At 43.9% G+C, this 27,891-nt stretch overlaps 13 protein-coding genes across 13 annotated transcripts in view; 5 read left to right on the plus strand and 8 right to left on the minus strand.

The window, feature by feature from the left end:
* The window catches only part of METBIDRAFT_9821 (peptidylprolyl isomerase), a gene marked incomplete at both ends in the record, with an annotated part of 816 nt that extends 106 nt beyond the window's left edge, over positions 1-710 (minus strand). Inside the window, one exon of the mRNA XM_018859466.1 lies at positions 46-710. Coding sequence (XP_018714052.1) covers positions 46-710 — 665 coding nt within the window. The remainder of the gene's footprint in view (positions 1-45) is intronic.
* A 1,719-nt stretch (positions 711-2,429) lies between these two features.
* Positions 2,430-2,858, plus strand: METBIDRAFT_35253 (RNA-binding snoRNP assembly protein; the record flags this gene model as incomplete). Its single annotated transcript, XM_018856586.1, has 1 exon — positions 2,430-2,858. A coding segment is annotated over one exon (429 nt), but the record flags the coding sequence as incomplete, so codon positions are not given.
* A 962-nt stretch (positions 2,859-3,820) lies between these two features.
* METBIDRAFT_76563 (mismatch repair ATPase) lies at positions 3,821-6,678 on the minus strand (the record flags this gene model as incomplete). The annotated part of the gene is made up of 2 exons (XM_018858553.1): positions 3,821-6,465; positions 6,648-6,678. 2 exons carry the CDS (start codon positions 6,676-6,678, stop codon positions 3,821-3,823), a joined length of 2,676 nt encoding a protein of 891 aa, XP_018714054.1.
* Positions 6,679-6,911: 233 nt separating this feature from the next.
* On the minus strand, positions 6,912-10,510 carry SET1 (histone methyltransferase; the record flags this gene model as incomplete). Its single annotated transcript, XM_018855532.1, has 1 exon — positions 6,912-10,510. A coding segment is annotated over exon 1 (3,142 nt), but the record flags the coding sequence as incomplete, so codon positions are not given.
* A 633-nt stretch (positions 10,511-11,143) lies between these two features.
* METBIDRAFT_37748 (uncharacterized protein) lies at positions 11,144-11,614 on the minus strand (the record flags this gene model as incomplete). Its single annotated transcript, XM_018856909.1, has 1 exon — positions 11,144-11,614. The coding sequence occupies one exon, from the start codon at positions 11,612-11,614 to the stop codon at positions 11,144-11,146; it is 471 nt and encodes a 156-aa protein (XP_018714056.1).
* A 443-nt stretch (positions 11,615-12,057) lies between these two features.
* On the plus strand, positions 12,058-13,284 carry METBIDRAFT_36327 (origin recognition complex subunit 6; the record flags this gene model as incomplete). Its single annotated transcript, XM_018856723.1, has 2 exons — positions 12,058-12,502; positions 12,587-13,284. 2 exons carry the CDS (start codon positions 12,058-12,060, stop codon positions 13,282-13,284), a joined length of 1,143 nt encoding a protein of 380 aa, XP_018714057.1.
* A 308-nt stretch (positions 13,285-13,592) lies between these two features.
* On the plus strand, positions 13,593-16,520 carry NMA111 (Nma111p; the record flags this gene model as incomplete). The annotated part of the gene is made up of 1 exon (XM_018856959.1): positions 13,593-16,520. One exon carries the CDS (start codon positions 13,593-13,595, stop codon positions 16,518-16,520), a length of 2,928 nt encoding a protein of 975 aa, XP_018714058.1.
* Positions 16,521-16,773: 253 nt separating this feature from the next.
* METBIDRAFT_36097 (uncharacterized protein) lies at positions 16,774-17,046 on the minus strand (the record flags this gene model as incomplete). Its single annotated transcript, XM_018856688.1, has 1 exon — positions 16,774-17,046. One exon carries the CDS (start codon positions 17,044-17,046, stop codon positions 16,774-16,776), a length of 273 nt encoding a protein of 90 aa, XP_018714059.1.
* Positions 17,047-17,137: 91 nt separating this feature from the next.
* Positions 17,138-20,403, minus strand: CWH43 (Cwh43p). The gene has a single exon (XM_018855533.1). The coding sequence runs from the start codon at positions 20,128-20,130 to the stop codon at positions 17,275-17,277; it is 2,856 nt and encodes a 951-aa protein (XP_018714060.1). The 5' UTR covers positions 20,131-20,403; the 3' UTR covers positions 17,138-17,274.
* Positions 20,404-20,637: 234 nt separating this feature from the next.
* METBIDRAFT_36868 (uncharacterized protein) lies at positions 20,638-20,919 on the plus strand (the record flags this gene model as incomplete). The annotated part of the gene is made up of 1 exon (XM_018856790.1): positions 20,638-20,919. A coding segment is annotated over one exon (282 nt), but the record flags the coding sequence as incomplete, so codon positions are not given.
* Positions 20,920-21,987: 1,068 nt separating this feature from the next.
* ATP3 (F1F0 ATP synthase subunit gamma) lies at positions 21,988-23,506 on the plus strand. The gene is made up of 2 exons (XM_018858284.1): positions 21,988-22,019; positions 22,235-23,506. The coding sequence occupies exon 2, from the start codon at positions 22,263-22,265 to the stop codon at positions 23,046-23,048; it is 786 nt and encodes a 261-aa protein (XP_018714062.1). The 5' UTR covers positions 21,988-22,019; positions 22,235-22,262; the 3' UTR covers positions 23,049-23,506.
* METBIDRAFT_76571 (uncharacterized protein) lies at positions 23,210-25,173 on the minus strand (the record flags this gene model as incomplete). Its single annotated transcript, XM_018858554.1, has 2 exons — positions 23,210-24,331; positions 24,379-25,173. The coding sequence occupies 2 exons, from the start codon at positions 25,171-25,173 to the stop codon at positions 23,210-23,212; spliced, it is 1,917 nt and encodes a 638-aa protein (XP_018714063.1).
* Positions 25,174-25,402: 229 nt separating this feature from the next.
* Positions 25,403-27,860, minus strand: CDC27 (anaphase promoting complex subunit). The gene has a single exon (XM_018855534.1). It carries the CDS (start codon positions 27,622-27,624, stop codon positions 25,513-25,515), a length of 2,112 nt encoding a protein of 703 aa, XP_018714064.1. The 5' UTR covers positions 27,625-27,860; the 3' UTR covers positions 25,403-25,512.
* Positions 27,861-27,891: the final 31 nt, after the last annotated feature.

Here is a 27,891-nt window from a genome sequence, read left to right on the forward strand (position 1 = left end):
AAGAGCACGGCCGAGGCTATGGCGCCGTAAATGAAAAGCGAGTACTCGCCGGTGACCGCGCCAAAGTCCATGACCATGGGCACAGAGGATGGGTCCATGTAGACAGACTTGGTGATCACGATTTCGCCAATGGGGGTCTCTCCATTGACGGGGGTCTCGCTGATCTGCTGGAGAACGTCGAAGCCCAGCACGAGCTGGCCAAAGACCACGTACTTGTTGTCGAAATACAGGGTGCTTTGCGGAATGGAGATAAAAAACGACATCCCGTTGGTGTCGTCCTGGGTGCTGGCCAACGAGATACGGCCGGGCTTGTTGTGGAGAATCTGGAAGTTTTCACATGGGAATCTCTCGTAGGCAATTGGCTCGTACTCTTTCCAGGCCACTTTCTTCAAGAAGCCGCCCTGCGCAATAACGCCCTTGACCACTCTGTGGATAATAGAGTTGGTGTAGCCATTGATTTCCTGCTCGATACTGGTGATGAAGTTGGCGACGGTGATGGGAACGACGCTTCCAAAGAGCGCAAACTTCAAGTCACCCAAATGCTCAAGCTCCGTTTCCGACTTCTGGAGGCCAATGGAAAACTGGGCAAAATGCGTGACCTCGGGGTCCCCTTCAAGATGCTTTAATTCTTCTGGCGCCAAGGCAAGATTTGCTGTACACAAAGCAAGAAGCGGCAAGGCCAAGACATATAGAAGTCTGAGAGGATTCATTTTTGGCACGAGAAGAAAAATACGAGAAGAAAGAAGGAGATAGCTGAGGCTCTTAACGCTGCCCGAACAGACGTGTTCGTAAGAATTGGGCTTATCTGCATACCAGTACACAGGTGCACCTTATTGACTGTATATTCATAAGCCTTGTCCAATCGAAAAAAGGAGATATATGAGACCCCTTGATATGCATCATGTTGTTGCGAGGCAAAAGTCAATTTTTTTTACTGTGATGCCCTGAGAGGATTTAAGAATAATTTTCGAAGGAGGGGTTTATGTAACAAATGTTTACGAACAGGGGTATTGGACTTGGGGATAATAACCCTCTCACGCTTGTAGACGACATTACTTTCTTGATGTCGCGGGCCTGCGTCCGCAAACTTTTCTTGAAATTACCAATAATTACACCCGGAACTTACAGATGTGATATGAATAGTGCAATTTCCGGGGGATACGTTGCTACAAGACCATGTACCTACACCAGCGGTTGAGGTTCTTTGTTCTTGGGAGGTAGTTGTAGGTGACAACCGGGTTCACTTAAACTGTGCCTTGATTTCCGAGGCACATCTGCGTGATGTATTCGCAGATCGCAACAGATCATCATTTCACATTGTTGCGCTCATAAGTGATTTTTGCCCGAAGGGGAATAACCGAAACAATCCGACAGCACCTGCATGTTTTTAGTGCGAGGACGACGTCTGCGACATTTCAGGGAATGCCGCCCTTCAGTTTGAGATTTGTGTTATCGTCGCCTCCACAGAACCGGCCACTTAACGTACTTAGCTTTTCTATATTAGTCTGGGAGTTTATTTAAAGTTGACAATAACTTGTTCATGACTGCATATCATTCTAATGAGTGGGCACGCCCTCGTTTGGAGACTGATTCAAGTTGCAGAATAGCCAATAGAAGTAGATGGTGAGTCGATGCATTTGAATGTCCAATGACCGCGACCGTAGATTTTCTCGGAGACGTCTCAGATATATCCGACCTGAAGCGGCTCATAAGACACAAATTAACATGTTTTTCGCCTTCGTAAATTGACTGTACACGTCTCATACTAGGCTGCTCTGGTCATGATTTACACCCGTGCACCTTTATTCCACATGAGAAGCTCATCACGGCTGCAACTGACGGCATGAGCCTAAACCTCACTGGACATTATGGAGTCATCTGCAATGGGATTATCTTCAGACGTCAGTATGAAAGAAAATGTCACGTGTGGCACTACCTTTCAGCAAGCCTCTCCAGCCGATTCAGCTCAAATCATCGAATCCAACGAAAGGATTGATCACCATGTTGTACTCGAAGAGTCCGCCAGCATAGACGGGCGCGGAATAGATATCGAGTCTAAAACGACTGAAGAACTGCCATCAGACAAAGACCTGGAGAACGTTACAGAGAATGACATAATCGCCGATGGTCTTAGTGGACAAGCTTTGGCTGCCGAATCCGAAGATTCAAACTCGGATAAGGCCATCACGAATTCCTTGGAACCATTCATGTCCGAAGGGGCCAGTACTCGGGAAGAAAATGACCCCAAATCTCTTGGCGATGCTCCAGAATCAAAGCCAGATGAAAAAATTGACTCGTTTTCGGACGATGAAATCCAAATCGATAGCGACGGTGACTCAAGCTCTGCTGCCGAATCAAACACGGATGATGATTCTTCACTGAGTGATACTTCCAGTGACTCGTCTGACGATTCTGATTCCGACTCTGAGATGACTCAATCTAAGAATGATGACCCAGTCGACGAAGTAGATGAAGAGGACGAGGCGATTGCTGGTCCTATCATGTCTAAAAATGAAGTGGCTGATGAGAAAGCAAACTCCCTACCGGCTGATTATGCAGTGCCGGAAAATGCTCCTCTAGAGTACATTGGCACCTTGACCGGACTAGTGGAAAAGAGTGCCATCATTAAAGCAAATGTGTCTGGGGAGTTTAGAATTTTGAAAGATGATTCAGTTCTCTGTTTCGAGGACAGACAACTATTGGGCCCGCTTTTCGAGACTTTTGGGCGTTTACAAGCGCCGAATTACAGGGTCAAGTTTAATTCAGAGGCGGAGTTCGAAAAAATCAAGGACAAGAAGGGAAGCAAGATCTTTTACGTCGTCCCCAGCTCTCAGTTTGTCTACACAGATGCCCTCAAAAAGCTCAAAGGAACAGATGCCAGTAATTGTCATGACGAAGAACTTCCTGAAGATGAGCAAGAATATTCTGACGATGAGCAAGAATTAGCTGCTAAGCAAGAAAAGAATCGTAAGAGGAAGCAGAAGAAACAAGACAGTGGTGACACCACGCAAAAGAAAAAACCAGCCGCTTCAAAGCCTGAGAATAGTTTTGTCTCTTATGGATTTGCGCCCAAACCAACAGAAAGGCCCAGTACTCAAGGTAATCTGCACCCAAAACTCCAGCATTACAACCCCGCCTTGCATAGTCCCGCGTTCACTCAGCCTCCAAGCAACTATGGTATGTCATTTACCCAGATACAAAGCAGCGCATATGGTCAACCTCAATCAAGTCCCGGCCATCATAGTCAATTTCCAATGCAGCAGCCATATGCGCAACAGCAAGCCTATGCACCTACTCATCAGATTGAACCCTATGCACAATCTTATTCAAACCCGTATGTCCAGCCATACAACCCTGCCCTTGCTACGCCATCTCAACAATACCAAGAACAATCATATGGCCAGCCGCCCGTTGGGTTCTCCAATATGCAACACTTCGGCAATCCACAACAATACGGACAGCCATATCAACCTCACATGTCGTCTCAGGGATATCCAGTACAACACTATGCACAAAATTCCCATCCGGAAAACCGTTGGGCTCAAGCTCAACCACATGCCAGAATGCATAATGATGCCCCAAATCAAGCCTTGCAACAACTCCAACAAATGGTAAGCCAGAATCTCGCCAAAGAGCAAAACGAAGAGAAATAAAGACGTTGGTTTATACATTTTATTCCGATATAGACACCCACATCAAATAGGTGTGAGTATTTCAGTAGAACTGACATTCTGGGGTGTTTTCACGCTAAAAATAACATATTCTCGCAGTACATTTTGTGGAAACTCGAAGTTACACGCTAGGACCATCAAAATCGAGCTCAGAGAAGAGACAACGCTCTTTCGGCATGCTTGAGTGCAGACCTGGGAAAGCCCGCAAGTTCAGCAACTTCTACCGCGTATGACTTTTCACTAATTCCCGGCACGAGAGTATGTTTGAATATATGTTTTCCGCCAGAGCTCGAGACCTGCGTTTTGTAGAACCGTATCTTGCTTTGATTGATCTTGTCAATCTCCAACAAATTCTTGAGCTCGGGACCAAAATGCGTCGCAAACAACGTACGACATTTGTTAACTTCCAACAAATGAAGAAGGGTCGCGTACGCAATGGCAAGCCCTTCTTTTCCACTGGTTCCCCTTCCTATTTCATCAACAATCGCCAATGAGCGGCTTGTGGCATTTTTCAAAATATTGCTTGTCTCAATCATTTCAACCATAAATGTACTCAAATCGCTAAAGAGATCATCAGAGGCACCAACTCGGGTAAACAAGCGATCAACAATGCATACATTGGCTCTTTTGGCTGGTACGAAACAGCCAATCTGCGCCAAAATCACAATGAGAGCATTTTGTCTGAGATATGTACTCTTTCCGCCCATGTTCGGGCCTGAAATGATCCACAAATTGCCGTCACTTCCCAACTTAGTGTCATTTGCGACAAAAGATTTCCCATTATCTTTTAGACTAGATTCAACAACAGCATGCCTTCCATCCGTCACTGAAAGTATTTTTGTGGAAGCAAATCTGGGCCGAGCCCAAGAATTCTCTCTTGATAGTGCACCAAAGGAAGATGTAACATCCACAAAATCTGCACAGCGACTGGCTGCCCTGATGGTGGAAATATGTGTCAACACCTCCTGACTAACTTCTTCTATGATTTTTCTTTCGAGATCAAGGATTGCTCGATTGACTTCGGTTTTTCTTTCGACCGTATCCGTCCATTTGACTGTTTTCATGACAATGCAAGTTTTTTGCTTGTCTCGGATGTCCGCACCAATTTCGGATATCAATTGGGCCTCAATCTCATCAATAAACTTGGCTCTGCACTTCACATATATAGCATTAGAATGCCTACCAGACTGCTCTCGATGGCTCACAGATGCTCTCGGGTCAATTAGTGTAGAAATTGAGTGTATAAAACTCAAGATATCGGACTCTTGTTGTCGAAATTTTTCGAGATCTGCATGAAGACGTGCTAAAGTCTTGTTGTAGTTTTTGTTAACCGTGAAGACAACTGATGACTCTGATGAGTGAGTCAAGGGCTTTTGTTGCGGTTCAACTTCTTGCAGTGTCAAGTTTGGAAGAAATTCAGAATTCTGAGATAATTCATCTGTGCTCATATTGTTGTTGTCTTCTATCAATAATGTGTTGAATATCTTGTCGGAAATCCCGGCTGGTATTTTGAATTCTTCAACAAATTCTTTAAGAAGAATGGATTCCTTTGTCTCAAGAGACTGTGATGTATTTTTCAACAAATCTCTAAGTTTCTCTAACTGAGAGAGTCCTAAGGCAATATTCTGTAAATGGGTCAGCGCAGATCCTGTTTTGAGAGCTAGCTTTTGTAGCGACCGCACAGAGTCTCCTATGAAACTCAACTGCTTCGTTGTTTCTAAAGTCAAATGGACATTGTTTTTAAATAGGGAGACAAAGTCTAGTCTTCTTTCAAGTTTCTTTTCATCCAAAATGGGCAGTAAAACCCATTGAGATAGAAGGCGCGATCCCGAGGCAGTTTTTGTCCTTTTTATGGTATTGAGTAAAGATCCAACGACAGAAATAGAACCAAAAGTGGATCTTCCAGTTAGTTCGAGAGCATCTCTTGTACGTGAGTCCATGGCCAAGTAATTCTTATTGAGATACCTCGAAGGTTGTTCAAGGACCAACTTTCTTTCGGGCAAATTCACGTTGACATATGAGAGAACTATGTTCATGGCAGCCTCTTCGCGGACTGTGAAGTCCTCAAGAACTTTTCTTGTCGACAAAACGTCTTTCTGTATATGCATTTTAAAATCTTTATAGGTGGTTTTGTGATATCGGACAAAATATTTTTTCAAATCCGCCATTGTCAAGAAATGATCGGAGTTGGTTTCCGATATATGGAATTCTTTGGGAAGAATGACTTCACTAGGGTTGATTCTTTTTAGATCGTCGGCTAGCTCCCCCAAGGTCGTCTGTTGAACGTAAAATTCGCCCACAGAAATATCTACCCACAGTAAGCCAACCGGCATGTCTGGATCAGGATGAGCTCCTGGTTTGAAGCCAGGAGAAATAGCTACCAAATAGTTGTTCTGCGAAAAGTTCATGAAAGATTCATCCACCAACGTCCCGGGCGAGACTATTCTTGATATTTTCCTGTGCTTAAGGTCCGTGTCGCTTTGAATGTGATCGTATTGATCAATGATAGCGACATTCATCTGTAAGTCATGTACAAGGGTTTTGACAAATTTCTGTAATTGATGGAGCGGAAACCCTGCCATAGGTATGGCGTTGTTCAGTGCCTTTCGAGTTGCAACTTTAATACCAAGTTTGGGCCCAATGGTAGAAGCCTGTTCAAAATACAACTCATAAAATCCACCAACTTGGATCAAGCAAATACATCCTTTGTTGTCATCAATGAGCTTCCTTACAATTTGATAAAGCGGACTCAATGCCGTTTCTTCTGTCTGCCCTCCAAGATCCCAGCTTAGATCTGACGGATCATATTTTAAAGTAGGAACGTTATCAGAGATGATCTTTGGGTCTAAGAAGGAAGATTTGTTATCATAAAGCGTGAGAGTGTTATCATAATTTGACGTTTTTTTAGTGAGCCTTCTTTTGCCGGTTCTCACCAACAACCTAAGATCCGACAGCACCTGAATCAGTCTGCGGTACTGTAGCGCATGAGTTGTGCTTCGGAAGCCATTGCATTGCACGGCAGTTCGCACAATTTCTTGCTTTTTGAATGTTGTCTGTCTTCCTAGAAGCATGGCACCCTGAGTGTAGCTGGTTGCCTATCGTTAAAGCTACTGGAAACGGTATTTTTCATCTAAATTTATGTGTCTTGGTTTCGAAAAGCTCGCCGCGCGTCTGCAAGTCGCGAAGGTTTGCATCATAGACGTTTCAAGAATTAAAACCAAGGAGATGGATAGCATGATACTGGCAGAAGTCTATGTGCTACTGCATTTCAGATACAGATAGATCACGCCACATAAATATCGATGAGTGGAAATGATAAATGCCTGCTCTCTATTGTGCGCGTGAAAAGTATCATCTCGTATGTAACCTACGACTGTCCCAGCTATTCAAATGTTGTCGAACAAGTATGAGCTGAAGAGATATACATAGCACCAAGTGAAAAATTGTCGATTTTCATATTGTTTAATCATTTGCTTTATATGGATACTGATTGTGCTAATATGTATTTAGTTCAAATATCCCTTGCAACCAGGCGCTCCGCAAAGACATCTGATCCTCTCTTCATCATTCGTTTCCCTCTCAAACTTGTAGTCATATGTGAGCTCTTCATTGGCTTCAATGTCCTTCAATGCGTATATGACAATTCTTCTTTTTCCGTCAACTTTGATTATCTTGGCGGTGCAACTTGGATTACAACAGTGGTTAATAAATCGCGCAATACCTCCTTTTTTCGTAGCGTCGATCACAATATTCTCATCAATACGAAACAAGTACGAGGAACCAATACCCGTTCTGAGGTAGCTTTTTTCACGATGTTCGGCCACTTGTTGCCGGATACTCTCCCCGACGTATTCTATGATCATCTCCTTTGCAGCAATAGGCTCCAAGGCGTACAAGCCCCAATTATGAATCGCAGAACGCGCAAAAGAAACCGGCTTCTTTCTCTTGTTCAAGGCGTTTAGGTTCAAAATATCCGATTCTGAGCTCAATATTTGTTTTTGAGCGCTGATGTCGGCGGCAAATCTTCTATTGTTTGCTCTATTAACACGTGAGCTTTGCACATTGTTATTCGCATTGCTTGTGCTTCCTCCTGTGGTGTTATTTTCCTCCGAATCGTTTTGAACAGTTTTGAGTGGCTTGTGGATTTTTTTTCTGTGTGGCAAATACTCAATCTTGTCGGCGTCAGCAATTTTTCTGAAGCCCTGACTCTTGAAAGATCCCGTATCACATTCCAAGCGTTCTGAAAGAAGGCCAATCGACTCTTCCTCTGAAATAATTGCGCTTGAGGCAGATTGATTTTGCTTCCATGCCCAATATTGAGGATGTTCAATAACAGAAGGAGCAGTGCCTGTAAGGACTTTACGTGCCAAAGCGAGATCTTCATCATCTTTGATGATTTGCTTAAATCTGGCCAAATCGAAAATACTTCCCGCCTGCGGCTCTTCTTCATCGTAGGCAAGTTTGGGACAGGATGACTCTGTGAACCCATACCTCAGATCATTCTCAAGCTTCGCAATTGGCCTATCCGGTTTCATTTCAGGACCAGATTTCTGTATATCGGCCAGCCGAGACTCGTCCAGTTCATGTCTGCTCTTAGATCCCACATCCATATCATCATCCGACGTTTCATCATACAAGAGGCTCTCCCTGAGTTTAGAACTCTTATGTCTTTTGTGAGGCTCTTCTTCAGTAGGCGTTGGAGGAGATTCAAGTTCCCTCTTAGAGCTGGGTATTGGGGTCGTCCCTCTGCTAGAATCATCTTCTTCGGAATCCTCAGAGTCATGATCATCATAATTCAAAGCATGCTGCATAGGAAACAAACTCCTTCTTTTCTTCTTGTTATTAGATAGAGACCCAAGTTTTTTTGAGAAGCTTGGCAAACTCATGACATGTGAGCTATCAGGGCCCTTCTTTGTACTATTCACGCCAGATGATACTAAACTGTGAGGCGAGATTGTGGTAGGAGGCTTATTGAACTTTGAAGCCTCCAAAACTTTCCTTCTCTGTTCTTCCTTCTCTTTTTCTTGCTCTTTAAGAACACTCATGAGTTCTGGATAATCGTTTGGGTTTAATAGATCGAGGATTAGAGGCGCTATGATGCGCTCTCGGATATCCTTTCCCAAAAAGCTTTGAAAGTCCTTAATCAACAAGTTAACAGCCTCATCTACTTCATTGTTACCCGCATTTGTCGACGATGAGCTATGTGTAATGTTCTCTTTGAAATTCTCAGGCACGCACATCTCCATATACATCCGGAACTCAAAAAACCGAAGACCATCCTCGTTGATGAAACACCGGTGACATTCTTTCAAAGTGTTAAAGACGATGTAAAATCCTGTTCGATCTAGTAAAACACGCGTCCAGTCGTATTTCATCAAGACTTTCTTGACATCTTGAGTCGAGATATTCGTGGTGGGCAAGTATTTTTGGCTAATGAATAAGAATGGCCTATCCTTCACATACTTTACCAATTCGGATGGTATAAATACACCCTTTATGACCTTATTCTTATGTTTATGAGAAAGGGTTGTGGTGTTTGCCAAGTCTTTCAACGGGTCTGACTCCACTGGCTCACTTGGCTTTTCCGAAGCAGGGGAGGATACTGCAATCTTTTCTTCCTCGGCGTCCTTTCTCTTCTTGGCTTCTTGTTTTCGCCTTTCCTCCTTTTCACGCGAGATGTGATCACTTAGTAATCTATCTTGAGCCTGTTTCATTTTCGTATTGAGAATCTTATCTGCAGCGTCATTTAGTGTGACTTTGAGTTCCATCCCGTCTATTTTCTGTGGTTCTGATCTCACTTTCCTTAGGAATTCTTTAGCTAGTTGCAGCGCCCTTTCTAGATTTCCTTGGAATGTAAATGTTGCTATCCCCAATGGTACAGCATTTTTAGGATCGTTGATAAACTTGATTGATTTCACCGGGTTGCCAAAGGATTCGATGAAATTGAGAAGGTATACCTCACTAGTGGAGGCAGGTAGGTCCCACGCCACCAATTCAGACTGTGGGGGCGACCCTAAAGAGTCTTTATCGTATACGAGGCGCACTCTTGGGAGTTGCTTGAATGGGATTTTTTTTGAAAGCTTGTGTGGCTTGGACAAGTAGTGATGTATTCCAATCTTGACCCTCGGATCAGTGTCGTGTTGCATATCAGCAGATTGAAAATGGAGTTTGCGATGCCTCGTTTTCTTTTCGCTTTTGCTGAGTGATTTGTCCAACTCAGGGTCGTATACAACCCTGTAGTTTTTCAGGATATCAACAGGGACCAGGAGTTGTCGCAGTGATAAGTAGCTCTGATTATGCATTTGGAGATCAAATTTCGAATCGCCAGGATTGATGCCTGTATGTGGGTCCGTTCCTTCCATTGGGATGAGAGTATTTTCCACATCTTCTGCAACAGAAGAAGTCGAATGAGGTGAAGAATCTCGGGATGTGTATGGTCTCAGATCATGATGGTGTTCACCCCATCTGGAAGATCTACCTGCCCCGTAAATGCTGGATCTGGGGCCCTTGGGTACGTTAGAATCAGCATCTAGACCACTACTCTGGGAATACCGCTCATCGGTAAAGTATGATGCCCGTGACAGGGCTGATTTCGAGGGTCCATATGACCGAGGTCTGTTCCTTCCACCCCCTCTGCTTCGTTGTAAGGACATGTCTATACAGTATGTTTAGCTTGTGTATGCGTACAAGAAAATGGCGATAATCGCTATAGTAAAGTAAGCTTTCTGTGTGTTGGTATACCACAGCTAGACGACAGTATGAACAGACCAGCAATACTCAGTCTCCAATTTTTTATCAGGAGATGGACCGGATTTTCCCTGATTGGGTGAGGTTTTGTTGGTGAGGTCTAGTGACAACAGGAAAACTTCACCCGAGTTGTGCTTCGCGTCCTGCAAGGGTGTGTATGGAGAGCGAGCTTGCCTGCTTTCGAGCCATTGATTGCCCAAATGACAGACAGACACACAGAGGGGAATAGTGTAAATCCACTGTTCTACGTGTTTTTTTTACTGCATTATTTTAAGCTTGATTTGTTTTTCCTCGTGCCTGCTCTGCAGCAAGAGGTCTCAATAGTCCCAGCTTTATGTCGAACGGTGAAAGGTGCAGGTGTAGGTAGCCGCATGACCAACGCCAATATACATCGTGAAGAATTTCTTGGTGGTTTCTGATTTTTGAAAACCAGGACCTCCAGTATAGGCGCTGTATGTCCTGATGACATGGCCAGAGAAAGGCTGATCGAAAAACTTGCAAATACCAGTGGTCGACGCGCATCATACTCTGTCATTATGAACACCAGGTTAAGCGAACCATCACTTGGGTACTGCGATATATGGGTGCGATGGTACGTCAGCCTAGTCTCAAAACATGCGTCTCAAAAGAGCGCTTTCAAGTTGTATCATAGGGGAAGATACAATCCACTTACGGCCAGAATATCCTGATGACTGCATTATTCTATACGATGGTTCCCTTCTCCTTTACTTTGTTCTGATGTGCTTCAATGGGCCAGGGGAATGAGCAAAGTTCATGGCGTACTCCTTTTTTCTGAAATGTCTCTTCTTAGGCTCTTGTACGTAGAATGACCAGCCTTGGCCTTCAGCAAACTTGATGGCCGAGTCCTTTGTGTCAAACTTCATTATCGTTCCTTGCATGTAGTCGGCACTTCCCTGGTATCCCATCAAGTCGTTCTCCCATCTATTGCCCTTGCCCAAAACATCCCAGTCCAACTTCCAGAACTTACCGTTGTGGTTGCCCGACTGCGTGGCAGGTTTAGACTCCTTGAAGATTCTAACGACTCTTTCCGTGGTCATGTCCTTTGGTGCACCGGAAATGATTTCATTTGGCTTGTACTGAGCCTCGTCGTAGAGAGCAGGCTGCTGTCTCAACATAGCAGTGGTGCTGAGCTGACGCACTGGCACTGCCACTCTGAGGATACTTCTGGTCAACATCTTTGTATGGATTATTTTTGACGTAGATTGATGTTTCTTGACCAGGGGTGATTTCCATTGGCTCTGGTTGGCCAGACAAATCGCGAATCGCGGTGCACTGGTGTAGAACATGTAGTATTGAACTAGCGCTGAGAGACTCGGCGGAGACAGGGTCTCATTTTTCGCTATCTAGAAAACCATGGAGTTTCGGTATGCGTCCTGCTGGTGGTTCGCTTATCAAAGTAGGTATTTCTACAATGATCACAATATGTGCCACATAATGTCTGGGAATGTGCCGCTCATTTCTCTTATGTATTTACACTAGTGCGCGGCTTAAGCAGCGAAGGTCGAACCCTAACCTCATGCTCGCAAGCCCTAGGTCAGGTTTAATTTCCTCTTCTGCCTCTACATACCGTTCACTCTCAGGTACTTTCTTCCGAAAGTCTGGAAATACTGATTCGAATATGAACAGGTCTCACATTCAGCAATCATTGAAGGATATCGTTCCCAATTTTGCAGGAGCATACCCTCCAGCTCTTCTCTCATACATTGACTCAGTCTATCAGTTGAGTTTGCAAAAACTCCCTATACTCCCTCACAAGGCCGATGTCGCCCGATACCACTTATGCACATACTTGACAGTCGAGAGATATCAACAAAAGTTTTCGCTTCCGACGCCAAATCTACAAAAAGTGCCTGTTCAGCCAAAGTTTCTCGAGAAGCTTTTAGATGATATCCAGGATAAAGTCATGTCTTCAATGTCCACACCAGCTTCAACTCCAAAGAAGCTTTTCGCGGATGAGATGCTGCCATCCAAAAAACGGCCATTCACGCCCACAGTGGGGTCACCGTTGAGAAAGCTTCAAAAACTTCTGGGCATACAAGACGAACCCCCCCAAAAGGCGGTGGGTACGCCTTTCAACCCAGATGGAAAGGCAATGCACGAGCTCAAAAAAAATTCTCCTTTCAATCAAGTGTCTCCTTTCAATCAAGAGTCTCCTTTCAATACTCCCTTGAAGTCGCTGGCGACAAGTCCCACGCGAGACATTTTCAAAACCCCAAGAACTTCGCCTGCGAAGAACCCGCAAACATGCTCGCCGTCTTCATCGCGGTATCTCAAGCAATTGTCTATCCCAGACTTTGTGTCATTTGCCAATAATTTCTACATCCCTGCTTCGGTAACTCCACATCTTTTAGAAATGTTTGTAGCCGAGCGATATAAATTTGTGAGAAGAAACGAATGGCTATTAGCGTGCGGCTTGATACATGCTGCATATGTCCGAATCAATGACAAGCTATTCAAAAATACAATCGGGAAAAAATCTGAGTTCCAGGACCAGCTCTTTCAATATCAAAAGGGAAATCTCATGAAGAAAGTCATGATCGAATGGATCAACCGAGTTGAGGAATCAGTCAAGGGTCAGCCGTGGGCCTTAGATTTGGAGTTGAAGTACGTGCACAATGATTGGACAGTTGAAGATACTACACGTGAAAAAGAAATTGAGGCAAAGCTTGGAAAAGGCTGGGAGATTGTTCGTGGGCTCGGCTCCTTTATTGACCCTTCTGTGATGTTCGATAAGCCGTCGCAGATCGAATACTACAATACATGGGCGCGGCGATTACGCGAAAAAGTCAAGTCTTTGGGAACCCCACCACCAGAAACTAGCCAAGACTTGCCGCTGTCGACTTGACGTAAGCGGGAATCGAATTTCCAACTTGGGACCAGCAAAGACATGGATTACGTGTTTAGCGGCGCAAATTTAGGACTGTGTTCAGGAATTTCAATTGTTGCCTCTGCACAAGAACGTCTCGTATCACGCAGGAATTTCAAATTTTCATAACTACTCGAGATGGCAATGGCTCGTACGCGCACTCGGCAAGATCAGAGAAGACGCTATATTATTTATAAGCGATCATAGTTCAAGTGTGGTCGACACAAGCTTTTTTTACGTGCGACATTTGAAGAGTTTTTTTTTTATCTTTTAGAAACTTATAGAAAATGTTTGAGAAGAGAAAGGCCTCTAATGGATATGAAGACCGGCCATTCAAAAAACAGGCACCAGTGGCATCTGACAGTGAACTGGACGAATATGTCGAAGAGGAGGAAATCAACCACCAAGTCTTCGATGTGGCTGCAGGAAACAACACCGCGTGGAGTGAAACAATTACCAAGGTCATAAAGAGTGTTGTGTCTGTGCATTTTTCTAACATCACCAACTTCGACACCGAAGTTTGCCTCACCAGTGAAGCCACAGGATTTGTTGTTGACGCTACGCGAGGTATCATTCTTACAAATCGCCATGTCGTTGGGCCAGGCCCGTTCTGTGGATATGCTGTATTTGACAACCACGAAGAAGCCGTCGTCAAACCGATTTATAGAGATCCTATTCATGACTTTGGTTTCTTGCAGTTCAACCCAGCCGAAATCAAGCACATGGTGGTTTCGGAGCTCGAGTTGAGACCAGACTTGGCAAAAGTAGGTACCGAAATTAGAGTTGTTGGTAATGATGCGGGTGAAAAGTTGTCGATTTTGGCTGGATTCATTTCCCGCTTGGACAGAAACGCCCCATTTTACGGATCCATGACCTATAACGATTTTAACACAGAATATATTCAGGCTGCCGCTAGTGCATCTGGAGGGTCGTCGGGATCGCCGGTCGTGAACGAAAGCGGACAAGCTGTGGCTTTGCAAGCGGGTGGCTCAACTGAGGCATCCACTGATTTCTTTCTCCCGGTGTACAGACCACTCAGAGCCTTAAAGTGCATTCAGGAAGGCATTCCTGTGACACGAGGTGACATTCAGGTGGAGTGGTTGTTCCGTCCATTTGACGAGTGTCGCAGATTAGGATTGACGCCCGAGTCTGAAGCTCGCGCCAGGGAACTTTTCCCCGACAAGTCGGGGCTTTTGGTGTGTGACATTGTTTTACCCGAAGGTCCAGCAGATGGTTTCATCAAAGAAGGTGACACTTTGATCTCCATTAACGGGGAGCACATCTCCACATTCATCAAGGTGGACGTAATCTTGGATGACAATGTTGGAAAAGAGTTGGAGTTTGTGATCCAGCGTGGTGGAAACGAATTGAAGCAGAAAATTACTATTGGTGACTTACACGCAATTACCCCAAACCGATTTGTTGATATTGCAGGTGCGTCTTTCAACGACCTCTCCTATCAACTTGCCAGATGTTATTGTATTCCTGTCAAAGGTGTCTATGTCAACGATGCATCTGGCACGTTTGACTTCAATGGACTGGATAACACTGGATGGGTTCTTGACAAAATTAACGACAAGCCTACGCCAGACTTGGACACTTTCATAGAAGTGATGAAAGCCATTCCAGATCGTGAAAAAGTTGCGGCGTCTTTCCGTCATTTGTCAGATTTGCACACCAAAAATAACATGGTTCTCTACTTGGATAGACACTGGCAATCAGAATTCCGGGTTGCCACCAGAAACGATGTTACGGGTCTTTGGGACTTCAAGTCTTTGCAAGATAAACCGTTACCTCCTACTGAAATGGCTCCTCAAAAGACCAGGTTTGTTGACATTCCAGTGTCAGGCGATGATAGAGCTGCTTGTTCTAAACTTTCAAGATCGTTTGTGCAAATTAGATCTTTCTGTCCGATTGCAATTGACGGCTACCCATTCAGAAAGAGCGTGGGGCACGGAGTGGTGATAGATGCTGAGAATGGATATGTGTTAGTTTCTCGTCGTTTTGTTCCCCATGACGTTTGTGACATCTATCTCATTTTTGCAGACTCTGTTGATATCCCTGGAAAGGTTGTGTTCTTGCACCCAAACTTGAATTATGCTATTGTCAAATACGATACCTCATTGGTGAAGGCTGATATTCAAAGCCCAAAGATCGCCTCTGCGTCTTTGAAGAGAGGTGAGAAGTCCCTTTTCATTGGGTACAACTATAGACATCGAATTGTCACTGATGACGTCAGTGCAAGTTCTGTATCTGCGCTTAACATAATGTCAAGCAACATCAACCCTAGATACAGGGCTACAAACTTAGAAGTTGTTTTGCTTGATAGTAAAATTGCGCAGGAATGTGACACGGGTATCCTTGTTGATAACGATGGAACTTTGAGGGCCTTCTGGCTTACTTTCCTTGGCGACCAGGCTGATAGATCGACCAACGTTCAGTACAGGGTTGCTTTGGACGTTGTTGATATCAAGAGTGTTATCGACCTGCTCAAGCAAAATGATCTCCCCCGCTCTTTACGTATCTTGGATGCCGAATTCGCTACCATTACTGTCTTTTTAGCCAGAGCAAGAGGTGTTCCTCAGGAATGGATTGAAAGATTTGAGCAAGAATGTCCAGATGAAGTCAAGTTGTTATCAGCCTTGAGAATCTCGGCTCGCCGCTCGGACAAGGAAATTTCTCCATTGAAATTCTCAGACATCTTGCTTACTGTGAATGATAAATTGGTCACTGGTATGAGAGACTTGAGACCCATGTACAACAACAAGGAGTTGAAGTTTAAAATTGTCAGAGAGATGCAAGTTATGGATATTGTTGTGCCTACAGTTGAGACGGACAGTATTAATACCTCAAGAATCTTGTTCTGGTGTGGTGCCCTTCTTCATGAACCTCATCATGGCGTGCGCCAACTCATGGAAAATATTCCATCTCGTGTCTATGTCTCGAGAAAAAGCTCTGGTGGTCCTATGGCGCAGTACGGAATTCTGACAAGTGTTTTTATCACGCACGTGAATGACGTGGAAACTGAAGACTTGGAGACATTTGCTAGAGTCACCAGCTCAATTCCAGATAACACATATGTCAAATTGCGTCTCGTTTCTTACGACCATGTCCCAGGAGCTGTTTCTATGAAAACTAACTACCATTACTTCCCCACCCAAGAGTTGAGAGTGGATGACAAAACCGGTGAGTGGATTGAGATAGAACATAAATGATTTTGATTGGAGATTTCCAGCCAGATAGTTTTCAAATAATACATTTTCAATGAACCAGATATTTGATTTGTATGTACATAGGCCAAGCAATTTTGACCGACCATAATGGTCTGAAACATCATTGTCCCCGTTTTTAATGAATGTGCTATTTTTCAGGCTGAACAATTCTTCCTCTTGTCATTTTCATTTCGTTGTGATTTGATCTGTTGTCTGTCTCGAAATCAACTTCGCATAGTTCAAAAGAGAACAAAACTTAGAATCCCATAGCCTTTTTCAACTTTTTCAAATGCAAACCCTTGTTAGTAACAGCAACATACGAATCTAGGTGTCTGATAGAGTGAGCACTGAAATTTCCGTTACCGTGGTTTCTTCCTGCTTGCTTTCTCTTGTAGCCGCTCCCGGTTTTGATAAATCTCTTGGCCATAGCCTTACATGTCTTTGTTTTATTTCTTGTTTGTATGAGAAGACTAACTGCTGGTCGCTGACCAAAAATCACCTTGTTCGCTGTGCTAAGAAACTGATTCATTGCTTCTTATGGGTAAAGGGTACTGAAGCGAGTGTCTTCTGCGACGAAAAATATTTTTGACGTCAGGTGCGCGCTCGACATGAGTATTGGTGCTTAAATGAAAAAAAAAAAAATCAGGACCCTTTATTATAAAACTTTCTTTTTATTCGAGCGATGACTTCTCAGTTAGGCTTAATTGCTTACAGTTGTGATATTCATATCGTTCGTGAATTTTAGTTGCAGTAAGTGCTAAATCTGCTCTGTTGTATCGGCAAAATAACGCGGGGCATCAAAAACATGATAACGGTGTCCGCGCACACCATCGCCCTTGAAAAGACCAGGCATTCTTAGTTCAGAATCAACTTGGTCCTCATCAACGAAATGATTTCCATATATGAATTCCTCCCCCAAAGCCTTTTGTTCGTCGGTCAAGAATTTGAACTTGGCGATCTGCAATTCAGTGTCGGTAATCGTGGAGCGCGATATTCTTGCGTAGGCGACTTTTTTGAGTTCTCGGAATAAGATATATTCACACCAGCGATCCCAATCGGTGCTGTCAATATCATAAACCCTTGACTTGTGACTCACGTAAGTATTATAATTACCGGTAAGAGGCTCGGTCACCAAGTAACTCAATAGGATGAGGGGTCGTGTGGAGTTGGCCATAATCTCCTCCACGCCTAAACTTTGTAGGCGACGATCTTCGACATCTTCCTCCTGACCCGAGTGGAACACAACAACATCCACCAATTCCCCGTAAATGTCTAATGTCGCGAGAATGGCTGGGGCAAGTTCCCCCACTGGCGATGGAAGAAGATGATGCGATGACTCAATTATCGGGAATTTAGATAACAAGGCAGCGCCCCATGTATGCTTGTTTGGTCCTGGGCCATAGTCAACATACATGCCTAGATCATGCGCGATCTTTTGAGTGAAGTCTCTGTTGCCTCCAATCAAACGTTCTGTGTCAGTCTCAAGCAAACCAACAATATCCACCTCGGCTTCACGAAGGAGATCTCTCATGCGGGTTTCACTTGACCACATATCATTGTCCAAACCAAAGTGCACACACCAGATTCCCGTTGTAAACGACTTGGAGCTGGAGTTATATGGAATGAAAGGCGTACTTGGATAGCGCTTCACCAAAATTGCCACAGACATGACAAGCAAAACACTGAGTACTTTCATAGCTTGGCCAAGGATCTTGGAGCCTCTGATTTCTAGCCTTGTGATATTCGACGCATTCTCACGAAGCCTGAAATTGAGTACCCCAAAGGAAAGAAAGCCAACAGATGTAGAGAGTACTAAGTCTGTTCTCTCGCGAAGCAAGGGCCCACCTGGAACAAATGCATAAGCCACAATCCAAATACTTGCCAAGGATATGACAATACTAGTAAAAAAGGAGCAAAAGAAAAGCAAGGCAGTGTTGTAGCCCATTGTAGCTTGACCAATTAACGGACCGATAGATGCGATGTAAAAACAAAGACCTAATGACCCTGTAAAACCAATCCACCCGTTGTACGCATATAAGACGTATGCAAATCCAAAAGAGGAAAGCGTGTATATAGGCGACTGAAAGGCGTTTGGGTTCATCCTTATGGATGCAATTATCCCCCCTGCGAAAGCTGCAAAATACAACAAGGCCCCGGATAATGGAGTGGGACCACGAACTGGATACCCTTCCCAATTCCAGTAAATAAGAGTGGAGGAGTCACTCAAGTATGCCTGGAGGCAAAAGAGATATGCGCCAAGTCCAAGGGAGGCTAAAATAATAGAACCTCCTTTCCTCTCAATTACTTGCTTCTTCTCTTCGGAGAAACGTGAAAGTAAAGCTGAGATCAATCCCACAAGGATAAAGTGTTCATTGTATCCCCCATTCTCGCTATTCATGATCGGCCAAGCTGGGTTGTTCGAGAAAGAAGAGAATTTGGCAACTGAGGTTCCCATCAAGCCAATTAATAACGAGATCCAAAGCGAAGAATACTTTTTCGGTGAAACTGAAAATGTGTCTAAATCTGAAACCAATGCGATGACTCCAAACCCGGTACCTGCTGTTATAAGAGAGAGCCTCTGCTCGGGAATCTCAAATTTGAAGGAGCCAAGGCCGAGAATAACGGTCAAGGTCTTGGCAATCTGAGGATAGGACTTAAAAAGTGAGCCAAATGGAGGAATCAATGTCACTAATGGGGCGATGAACATCACTGTTATCACCGCCTCGTAACCAGATATGCCCATGTGCCAGAGTGGAAAGTACCAAACGCACACGAGAAGTGAAGTAAGCACAGTCCAAAACATGAACGAATTGACTGTGTTCAAAATGAACTCAAGAAACGTGAAGTCATCCGAAAATGATGGATATGCTTTTTCCTTCACTGAAACCTCTTTCTCTTTGGGCATTTGGCTTTGTTGGACCCTTAGGCCGGTCGAAGTGAGCGAAATCTGTATATTCTTGAATTCAAGAATTGACCAAGTATCGAAACCGACATCAAGTAAAATTAACAGCCATTCAAAATAGGCGTAAATAGAATAGGCGCCTGGTCTTACGTGGACCTTGTGTTGTATAAACCAGTAGACCAAAGGCACAAGTGTACCAAAAAAGGCCATCGCAGTGACGGCCCTTCCAGTGCGTATGGTCGAATCTTTTGGACTTAAACTTGAAACAGTGAGCGTCCACGGAATGGTCAAGAAAATGTAGCCGATCATCGAAATGTCGTGCCAGTCATGGTCATCGGTTGAAGTCACGTAGACCCAGCCTCCGCAAGTAAATGTCCTGAGTATCCCAGACACTAGAAGAATATAACTGGTGACTGGTTTGGAGGCTTCGAGTGAGATCATGAAATTAAGGAAAATCAACATAAACCGTGGTCCAGAAGTGCATGCTATAAGCACCTGGAAGAGCGACCTTTCAGGATACCTATCGCCAATAGCGGCAGATACGCTAGGAAACCATTCGTCGGGGTACCCGTAAGACGAATTCTGGACAATCTTGTAGTAATGGAGCCAGCAACCAACGGCTAAGGCTATCAAAAATGCCGAATATGCGAGAACTGAATGTGCATAGGCTATATATGAGCCATTGAAAGTTAGCATGGTCGGCAGCGCCATGATCAGAGGTGGTTGTCACAACTTCTTGGGGGGGGGGGGAGCTCAGTTAGCTTGTATATGATGTCTAGGAAAGGTGTATGCTGAGGTGCACAGGTCTGTGGGGATGAATGCCATAGGATAAAGTGCAATTTGAAGGAATACGAAGAAACATGCACATGCTTTTGTTAAGAGTGGCTGTCCAGAGCCACGACAATCTCTCTTCAGGGATATTCCTTATGCGTTCCTTGAAAATATCAATTTTCTCGCTGGGTTTGGGAATATTTAGTGCCAAATGATCTTTTTCACTCGGCTCCTCTAGCAATATACCGTACGTGGTAGTTTTGAGGTACCGACCCCGGGCGCGAGTCGTGCACACACCTATCGAGGGAGCCAGTAAAATCTCACCTTTTCGTAACGAACAGACCAGATCCTAACAGCGACCGAACAATGAGTATGTCTAGCGAACCCATACTAACTGCCATGAGCTTGAAGGAACTCATACTTAGATCCGCGTACTAACTTACAGCCTCCTACGAAAACCACAAGAGAGCAGAATTGGTCTCATTTGATGACATCGACTATGAGGATCTTTCTCAGGTTCAAAAGGCCAGGACTTCCATGATGAAGGAGCAGTGGATCAGGAGTGAAGAGTTGAAGATCGCGCACGAAGCCTTGGGTAAGTGCAAGGTGTATCATGGTATTGATGCCCAGCAAAACTGCAGACCATTGATTTTGAAATACTTGAAGATGCTTGAGACCTACCGATTGCAGGGCTACTTGGGTTACCAAAAGAATGACCCATCGCAATAACTGTACACTAGACCCTATTTTTATAACATTCGGCTGGCCTTCTTCATCAGAGCTGACCAGGACTGCATCGCTACGTAAGCAACAATATACAACTATATGATAAATACACATGTAATTGCAACTCGTGGCTATCATCTGAATCTTTCATGTGAGCCTGTATCACAAAAGAAGGCAATCTCAAGCGGACTGTTCAGTGTTGTGTATTGCATGAGGATATGTGGCTGTTCAGATTTCTTGTACAGAAAATACGGATCATGTTCTGACTCACTTTCATTATTTTGTCTTCCCATTCAAAGTATCTTGAACTATGGAGGATCAAAGTCTATGAAATGCAAGCAATATGGGAGCAGTTTGAGGGCCAAGTATTTATTTCTCAAATTGAAGAGAACTATTTCTGTCATTGCTCCAAGTTGATTCGAGCTCTTCTTATTCGGTTTAAAGTTGTTAGGTAGACATAGACCTACTTCAGAAACAGAATGGTCATAGAAAACTTTGATTTTGAAATTATGTAATTTGAGGAATGCATTGGTCATTTTTGCGAAATTAGAATCAAACATGGAACAAAGCGATCTACAAGTAAACGCAAATAAAATACACATTCGAGGAACGTAGAGAGAAGTTCATCAAAGAGATTCGAATCATTTCAAGTAATACACTATAAAGACCAATTCACACTCGTATTTCTCAATAAAAGGTAGACTCTTCTTCCTGTGAATAAACACAGTAGATCGTCTGCAGTTCGGAAGCGTATGGCCGCAAGCTGTGGATTATATACTGGTGATAGCGCAACGAAAAACAACTGGACGCAAATCATCTAGCGCACCGGCTGATCACATTATGCAAATAAAACATTCTGCAAATATTGGAAGAAGTTGATTTTGTTAAGTTTCTGACCCACCAGTGTTCAGGTGACTCTAGTCACGTGCGCGTTTCCGCGCCGCGGCCAATCATATCGTATCCTTGCCTCGGGTACCGAACGACCACTACGCTCCGAAAAACCCTTCAGGTTTCTCACAACTTCTCTCCATTCAATAGCCAACAACACACAACAAGATGTTTCGTTTAGGTGCCGCTGCTCAAGTTGCCCGTGCTGGTGCAAGGTATGTCTTATATAATGGCCACTCTGAGCTTCTTACAAAAATCAAATGTCATTTCCTCTCGAGTCTCACTTTGACTGAGCGAAGTTTTAAACGATCCCACATACCAATGCCACCGAATAATGTGACTTAAAATTATTTCGCTATTTTTGAGAAGATCTCCGTCAAAGTGGCCGAAAATCTGGCATCGTAACGTAATTCCCATACTAACACCATAGAAACTATGCCACTTTGAGAGAAATCGAGATGCGTCTTAAGTCGATTAAGAACATCGAGAAGATCACTAAGACCATGAAGATTGTTGCTTCCACCAGATTGAATAAGGCCCAGAGAGCCATGCAGGCCTCCAGAGTGTTCAACGAGTCGGACACGGAGTTCTTCAAAAATGCCGAGCCTGAAGAGAACCATTCCGACAAGACTTTGTTGATTGTTGTTTCCTCCGACAAGGGTTTGTGTGGCTCTATCCACACGCAAATCTCCAAGTCTGCTAGAAAGAGAATCGGGGAGTTGAACGGCAACGTCGACGTCATCACCATTGGCGAGAAGGCCAAGGTGCAATTGAACAGAACACACGCTGACAAGTTGAAGATGGCTTTCAGCGGTGTCGGTAAGGCCGAGCCAACTTTCCACGAGGTCTCCTTGATTGCCGATGAGATCGCCACCTTGGGCAAGTACGAGAACACTGAGATCTTGTACAACAAGTTTGTTTCTGGTGTCTCTTTCGAGCCATCCAAGTTCTCTGTTTTCGCTGCTGAAGCCATTGAGAAGGCTCCAGGTTTGAGCAAGTACGAGTTGGAGAACGAGGAGACCCCTGAGACGGTGGCTGAGTTCTCTTTGGCCAACTCTCTCTTGACCGCTCAAGCTGAAGGCTACGCTTCTGAGGTGTCTGCCAGAAGAAACGCTATGGACAATGCTTCCAAGAATGCTGGTGACATGATCACTGCCAACTCCATTTTGTACAACAGAACCAGACAAGCCGTCATTACCAACGAGTTGGTCGATATCATCACTGGTGCTGCTTCTTTGGACTAAGCTTACTGAATTCATTATCCGTATATTCCATCTCACTACCGAAATTGAGGACTCTGTCTTCGGTTTGGATTACCAACATATCAAAAACAATAAAAAGAGCTCAAATAACCCGTTTATTTCCATTATTGTTGCATATTAGATATACGTATTATAGAAGCGTCTCAGTCTCTTTTCACCGCGCCATAGATTTTTCGGATGAAAAACAAAGCAGTCGTGACTCCAACGGCGCCACAGCTCACCCCAACAGCAGCCGACACAAGCGCCATGTAGGAAAAATAAATTATGATGCTGACTAGGTCACTCATCTGCAAGTTGTAAATGAAGTAGTATATCGAATATCCGAAGATATACCATCCGATACTCGAACTTACTCGGAAGCATAGCCACTGCCATTTGGGGTTATTGTAGACAGTCAAGGAGATGTAAGTTGCAACAATCGCAGATTCCGCAACAACCACCGAGAGAAGTAGGATAGTCAAAAGAAGGAAGCCATACTTATAGTAAAACGTCGTCTTTTCGAGCCACACGGAATTGAAGATGAACAAGAGGTCAACGTATACTATGCCAAATGGTATTAGCCCAAATGCCAAAATACTGGATATAGGGCTCATAACGATAGAACGACGGCAAACAACATGTTTTTCCAGGCTTTGCACGTACGATTTAACAAATATTGAGTCTGTACTGAATTCGTGCCTGTTTCCTAAAGCGCCTCCTAGTATACCAAGCGGAAGCTCAATTATACCAAATAGCAAGAGTAGTATGACAATTGTGCCAAAGGGAAGGGCATTCGAAGACTCTTTTGCCCACACGAATAGGTTGATGACCATGACAGCTGAAAAAATAGTAAAAGGGAACATGCCGGCAAATGCACAAGATAATACACGGGTCTTCGATGAGGTGTATACAGTGTTCGGCAGATCATTGGACAAGAGTTTGTGAAAAATGATACCAAGAGAAGCAGATACAAATCCTGAAGCTAGAAGAATCACAATTGAGCAAGAGAAAAATGCTCCTTGATGGTTGTTAAAAAAAGTGTTGGAAGTAGGCCCCAGTCCAAGGCTTAACTTATTATTGATTGTGAAGATGATAACGACACTAAGCATCGCGACAAGGCACTGAATACCACTCGCACACAAGGTGCTCAAGAAAGCCACCTGTGATGGTGGACCCATAACCTCATGAACTAAGTTTTTCCACAGGCCCGAGCTAATCAGCAGCCCCAGAATGTCTGTATACGCAATTGGAATTGTGGTTTCTGATTGCAAATCTGACTTCAATAGCTTGATCAACACAACCGCAACGATCATCGATACAAGACAGGAAGAACCACTGAATTAACCAAGGAGAGCATGTGAATCTGACTACTCGTTGCGGTGGTTTCATTGTCATAGTACAAGTCCCATCTGCTGTTGTAAGTGACCGAGTTATCTTCTCTCCAATAAACGGAATAGGTATATGGGATGTGAAACTTTTGAGTCACTGGTTTTCCAAACTCGTCTTTCATCACCGTGAGAGGCAAATTTTTGTAGTTCTTTGAAGAGGTAGGGCATTCGTTTCCATTGACACTTTTCGGGTAGATTTCAAATCCAACAATTGCATTGAGCCCTGACTTTTCTCTGTGATAACGCACAACAATTGTCACATGATTGTACAAGTAAGCAGTCTCTCCACTGACAAAGCCCAACGGGAATCCCGCGGCATAGTACTTGGATCCACGGTTTGCACTGGTGAAAGTGGTTGCTCCTGGTAAGCCATCAAGGCTCCAATGAACCACGTATCCATTTCTGATCAAATGATCAGCTCTTGCGACTCCATTCAGAGAAGTGTACATATTACAAAGATGTGTACACGGCTGGTCAACACCAAAACGAAGGTCATAGATCGATTCCCAAAATCTGTCTCCTTTCAAAACTTCTCCCAACAGCAAAGTCTTGGCTTTTTGTGTTTTATCGTAGCATACAAAAGGTAAGTCATGGTATCGGTATGGTAACTGAGTGTGGTCACTCTCGATCTTGTTGAATAATAGGCTTACTTTTTCACCACGAGCATATTTTTTGGGAGCAAATAAATCAAACGCCAGCAGAAAAGTGAGGAAAAACAAAATCACGGTAAGGAAGAGCATTTCGGAGTTCGTAAAGAAGACGATCCTCAGACAGGAGAAACCTAGGAAAAGCCTTCAAAATGGACAGGACGCCGCGCGAGGTTCGCGTAAATAATTGACGTGACGGTATCAGATGCCGCTCTCATCTATTTTTGTTTATTGGAAGACACATGACCTGATGAGCATAAGTTGAATTTTTTTTACAGTTCAGCGACTTGTTACTTCTGTCACTCGAATCTAAAGGGTTTGAAATGGCTTAGAGTTTCAAGAATAGTAAAGCACCTACGGAAGCACGACATGGTAATAAGTGATATTATCTAGGTACAGTTCTTATCTCAATGACATGCCAACCTCTCACTATCAATCTTTAAGAGTTTCCATCGCTTCACGGATCAAGTAATTTCCTTTGGGATCCAAATTCAATGCGATCGTAAATTCTCTGATCGCCAGAAACTTATCCTTTTGAAGATTGTATAACTGCCCAAGAAGAAAATGAACAGATGCCTCATTTGGAGCAAGTTCTTTAACGATCTCGAATTGTTCAAGTGCTTGGGGAAACTGCTGCATCGCAAAAAGCAATTGTGCTTTTTTGAATATCGGTAATGCACTTAAAGGTTGTAACTTATTCGCCAATTCGTATTGACGTAGGGCGAGTGTTTTTTTGCCTAGTTTTTCTAACACCATTCCGACACAACATATCAAGATTATGTTGATCGGATTGATAGCAACTGCTTTCTTAAAGTGGTAATCTGCCTTTTGATATTCTCCCAAGTTGATGTAGACCATGCCTATGCCATAGAAGGCATTGTAATGCCGAGCGTCTAGAAGAATACTATATCGAAAGCACTCAAGCGCCTTCTCGTAGTTGTCGTTGCTGAAATATTCATGGCCTCTTAAGGTATACGCGTAAGTGAACTTTGGGTCAATTGCTAATGACTTGTTAAAGCATCTGATTGCTTCATCTGCTTCTCTGGTGAGAGAGAAAAGGTTTCCCATGACACACCAGGTGATGGCCAGATTTTCATCTATGTCGTGGAGTTCATTAGCCAAATACGTGAGTTCGACTTTTTTGTGTAGATGCCAAAGAAGGGTGGAATAATACTCCATGTCTTCCAAACGCGTGCGGTCTTGTTGCCGCAATGCCACAAAATACTTCTTGGACTGTTTGTAATTAACAATCTCATAATGGAGCCTTCCGAGCATGGAAAGAACCCATGGGGTGTTTTGCTCGTTTTCTGGAAGAGTTTCTAGAACACGTATAGCCTTGTAACAGTCGTATTTCAGAAAAGACTTGAACAGTTTAGCAAAAATGCAATAAAGCTGACGTAGGTATGCATCTGCCACCTCAACGTCTTTCAGCGGGGCTGTACGATAAGAATTTGAAGGTGCAAGAAGCCCCAGTGATGCAGATCTTTTCGAGCCCCTAGCTCCTTCTGAGACAGTCAATTCAGGTTTTCGCTTCATGTATGGGAAGGGTTTATTTGCCGCAGTTGGCGTCTTTCGTTCTCCAAGTTTTGAAACCGGAACAAGGAGGCCTGTTTGTGTGTGCTCTTCTTGACCATGCGTGCGACGCATTGGAGCGTCTGGAATAGTCGTGGTATTAATCTGTGGAGTTGAAATTTCCAGGACTGTATTATTCTGACGAGGCGTCGTGGAGAACGGGTTGGGCACACCTGAACCATCTGGCTTTTCTGAATACTTAGTGTCGGAGTAACCGTTTCTCGGGAAAAAGCTGGAATTTGACGCAGAGTATTTTGGTACATTGTCTTGAGCACCATGCTTGATATGGGAAGGAAACTTGTACAAAGACTTCACAGACAACTCCGCACCTAACTTCGACAATTCTTGAAATGCTTCAAAGTCAAACGCATTGAAGCGGAGAGCCTGCTGGTAATTCAATATGCTGTTTTTGCTATCACCCAGAGCTTTATAAAGATCGCCCAACAAGTGGTATATCGCTGAAGACTCCGGATATATCGAGCGTGAAAACTCGTAGTTGTGTCTGACTGAAGGCAAGTGGAAACCGGGGGAAAGCAGCGAGCTACTTATTGTAGGTAGGCCACCTTGATGGCCCTTATACGATGAAAGTTTTGTGAAACTATGCTCTTCTAATACCGTGTCGCTCTCATCAAATTTGTGGGCGCTTTCGTTGTATAAGTGAGCAACATTCACGAGCCTGTAGATTCCCTCTTTGTATTTCTGAAGGTGCAAACACAGTCGGGCAAATATGTAAGCACATCCCAAATGATTAATTCCATGTTGAAGCCCCTCATTGCTTCTATTGAAAGCAGTCTTGTATTTTCCTTGACGATAGAGTGTGAGAGCGTACAAGTATATAGAATTTGGGTCATCTGGGGCAATAGCCACAAGCCGTTCTGCAGCAAACTCTGCATTTTTCAAATTGAAGCTATCAAGGGAGTGGATCACAATGGATCGAAGATGCTGCACAATGTATGACGGGTCAGTGTCCATGATAATTAGCGAGACGAATACTCGTTTGGTTTGTGAGAATATGAGTAAATGGAAGACCGTGAAATTTGGGCAACTGGACCCCGAACCAAGAGGTTCAAATTATGATGTCTTAGCAATGCACCGATCCCCAGGTGGGAGTTTGGGATAGCACAGAAAAGTGTTGTTGATTGTTGAGGAAACTAACGGTCGTTTGATTCTAGCAGGCTGCAATATTCTGTTGTTGATGTGAACGTCTGTGAATGTTGATGCGCACCAGAATTTTGATCT

This window comes from Metschnikowia bicuspidata, assembly GCF_001664035.1.
Source record: "Metschnikowia bicuspidata var. bicuspidata NRRL YB-4993 chromosome Unknown METBIscaffold_1, whole genome shotgun sequence".
Taxonomy (NCBI): domain Eukaryota; kingdom Fungi; phylum Ascomycota; class Pichiomycetes; order Serinales; family Metschnikowiaceae; genus Metschnikowia; species Metschnikowia bicuspidata.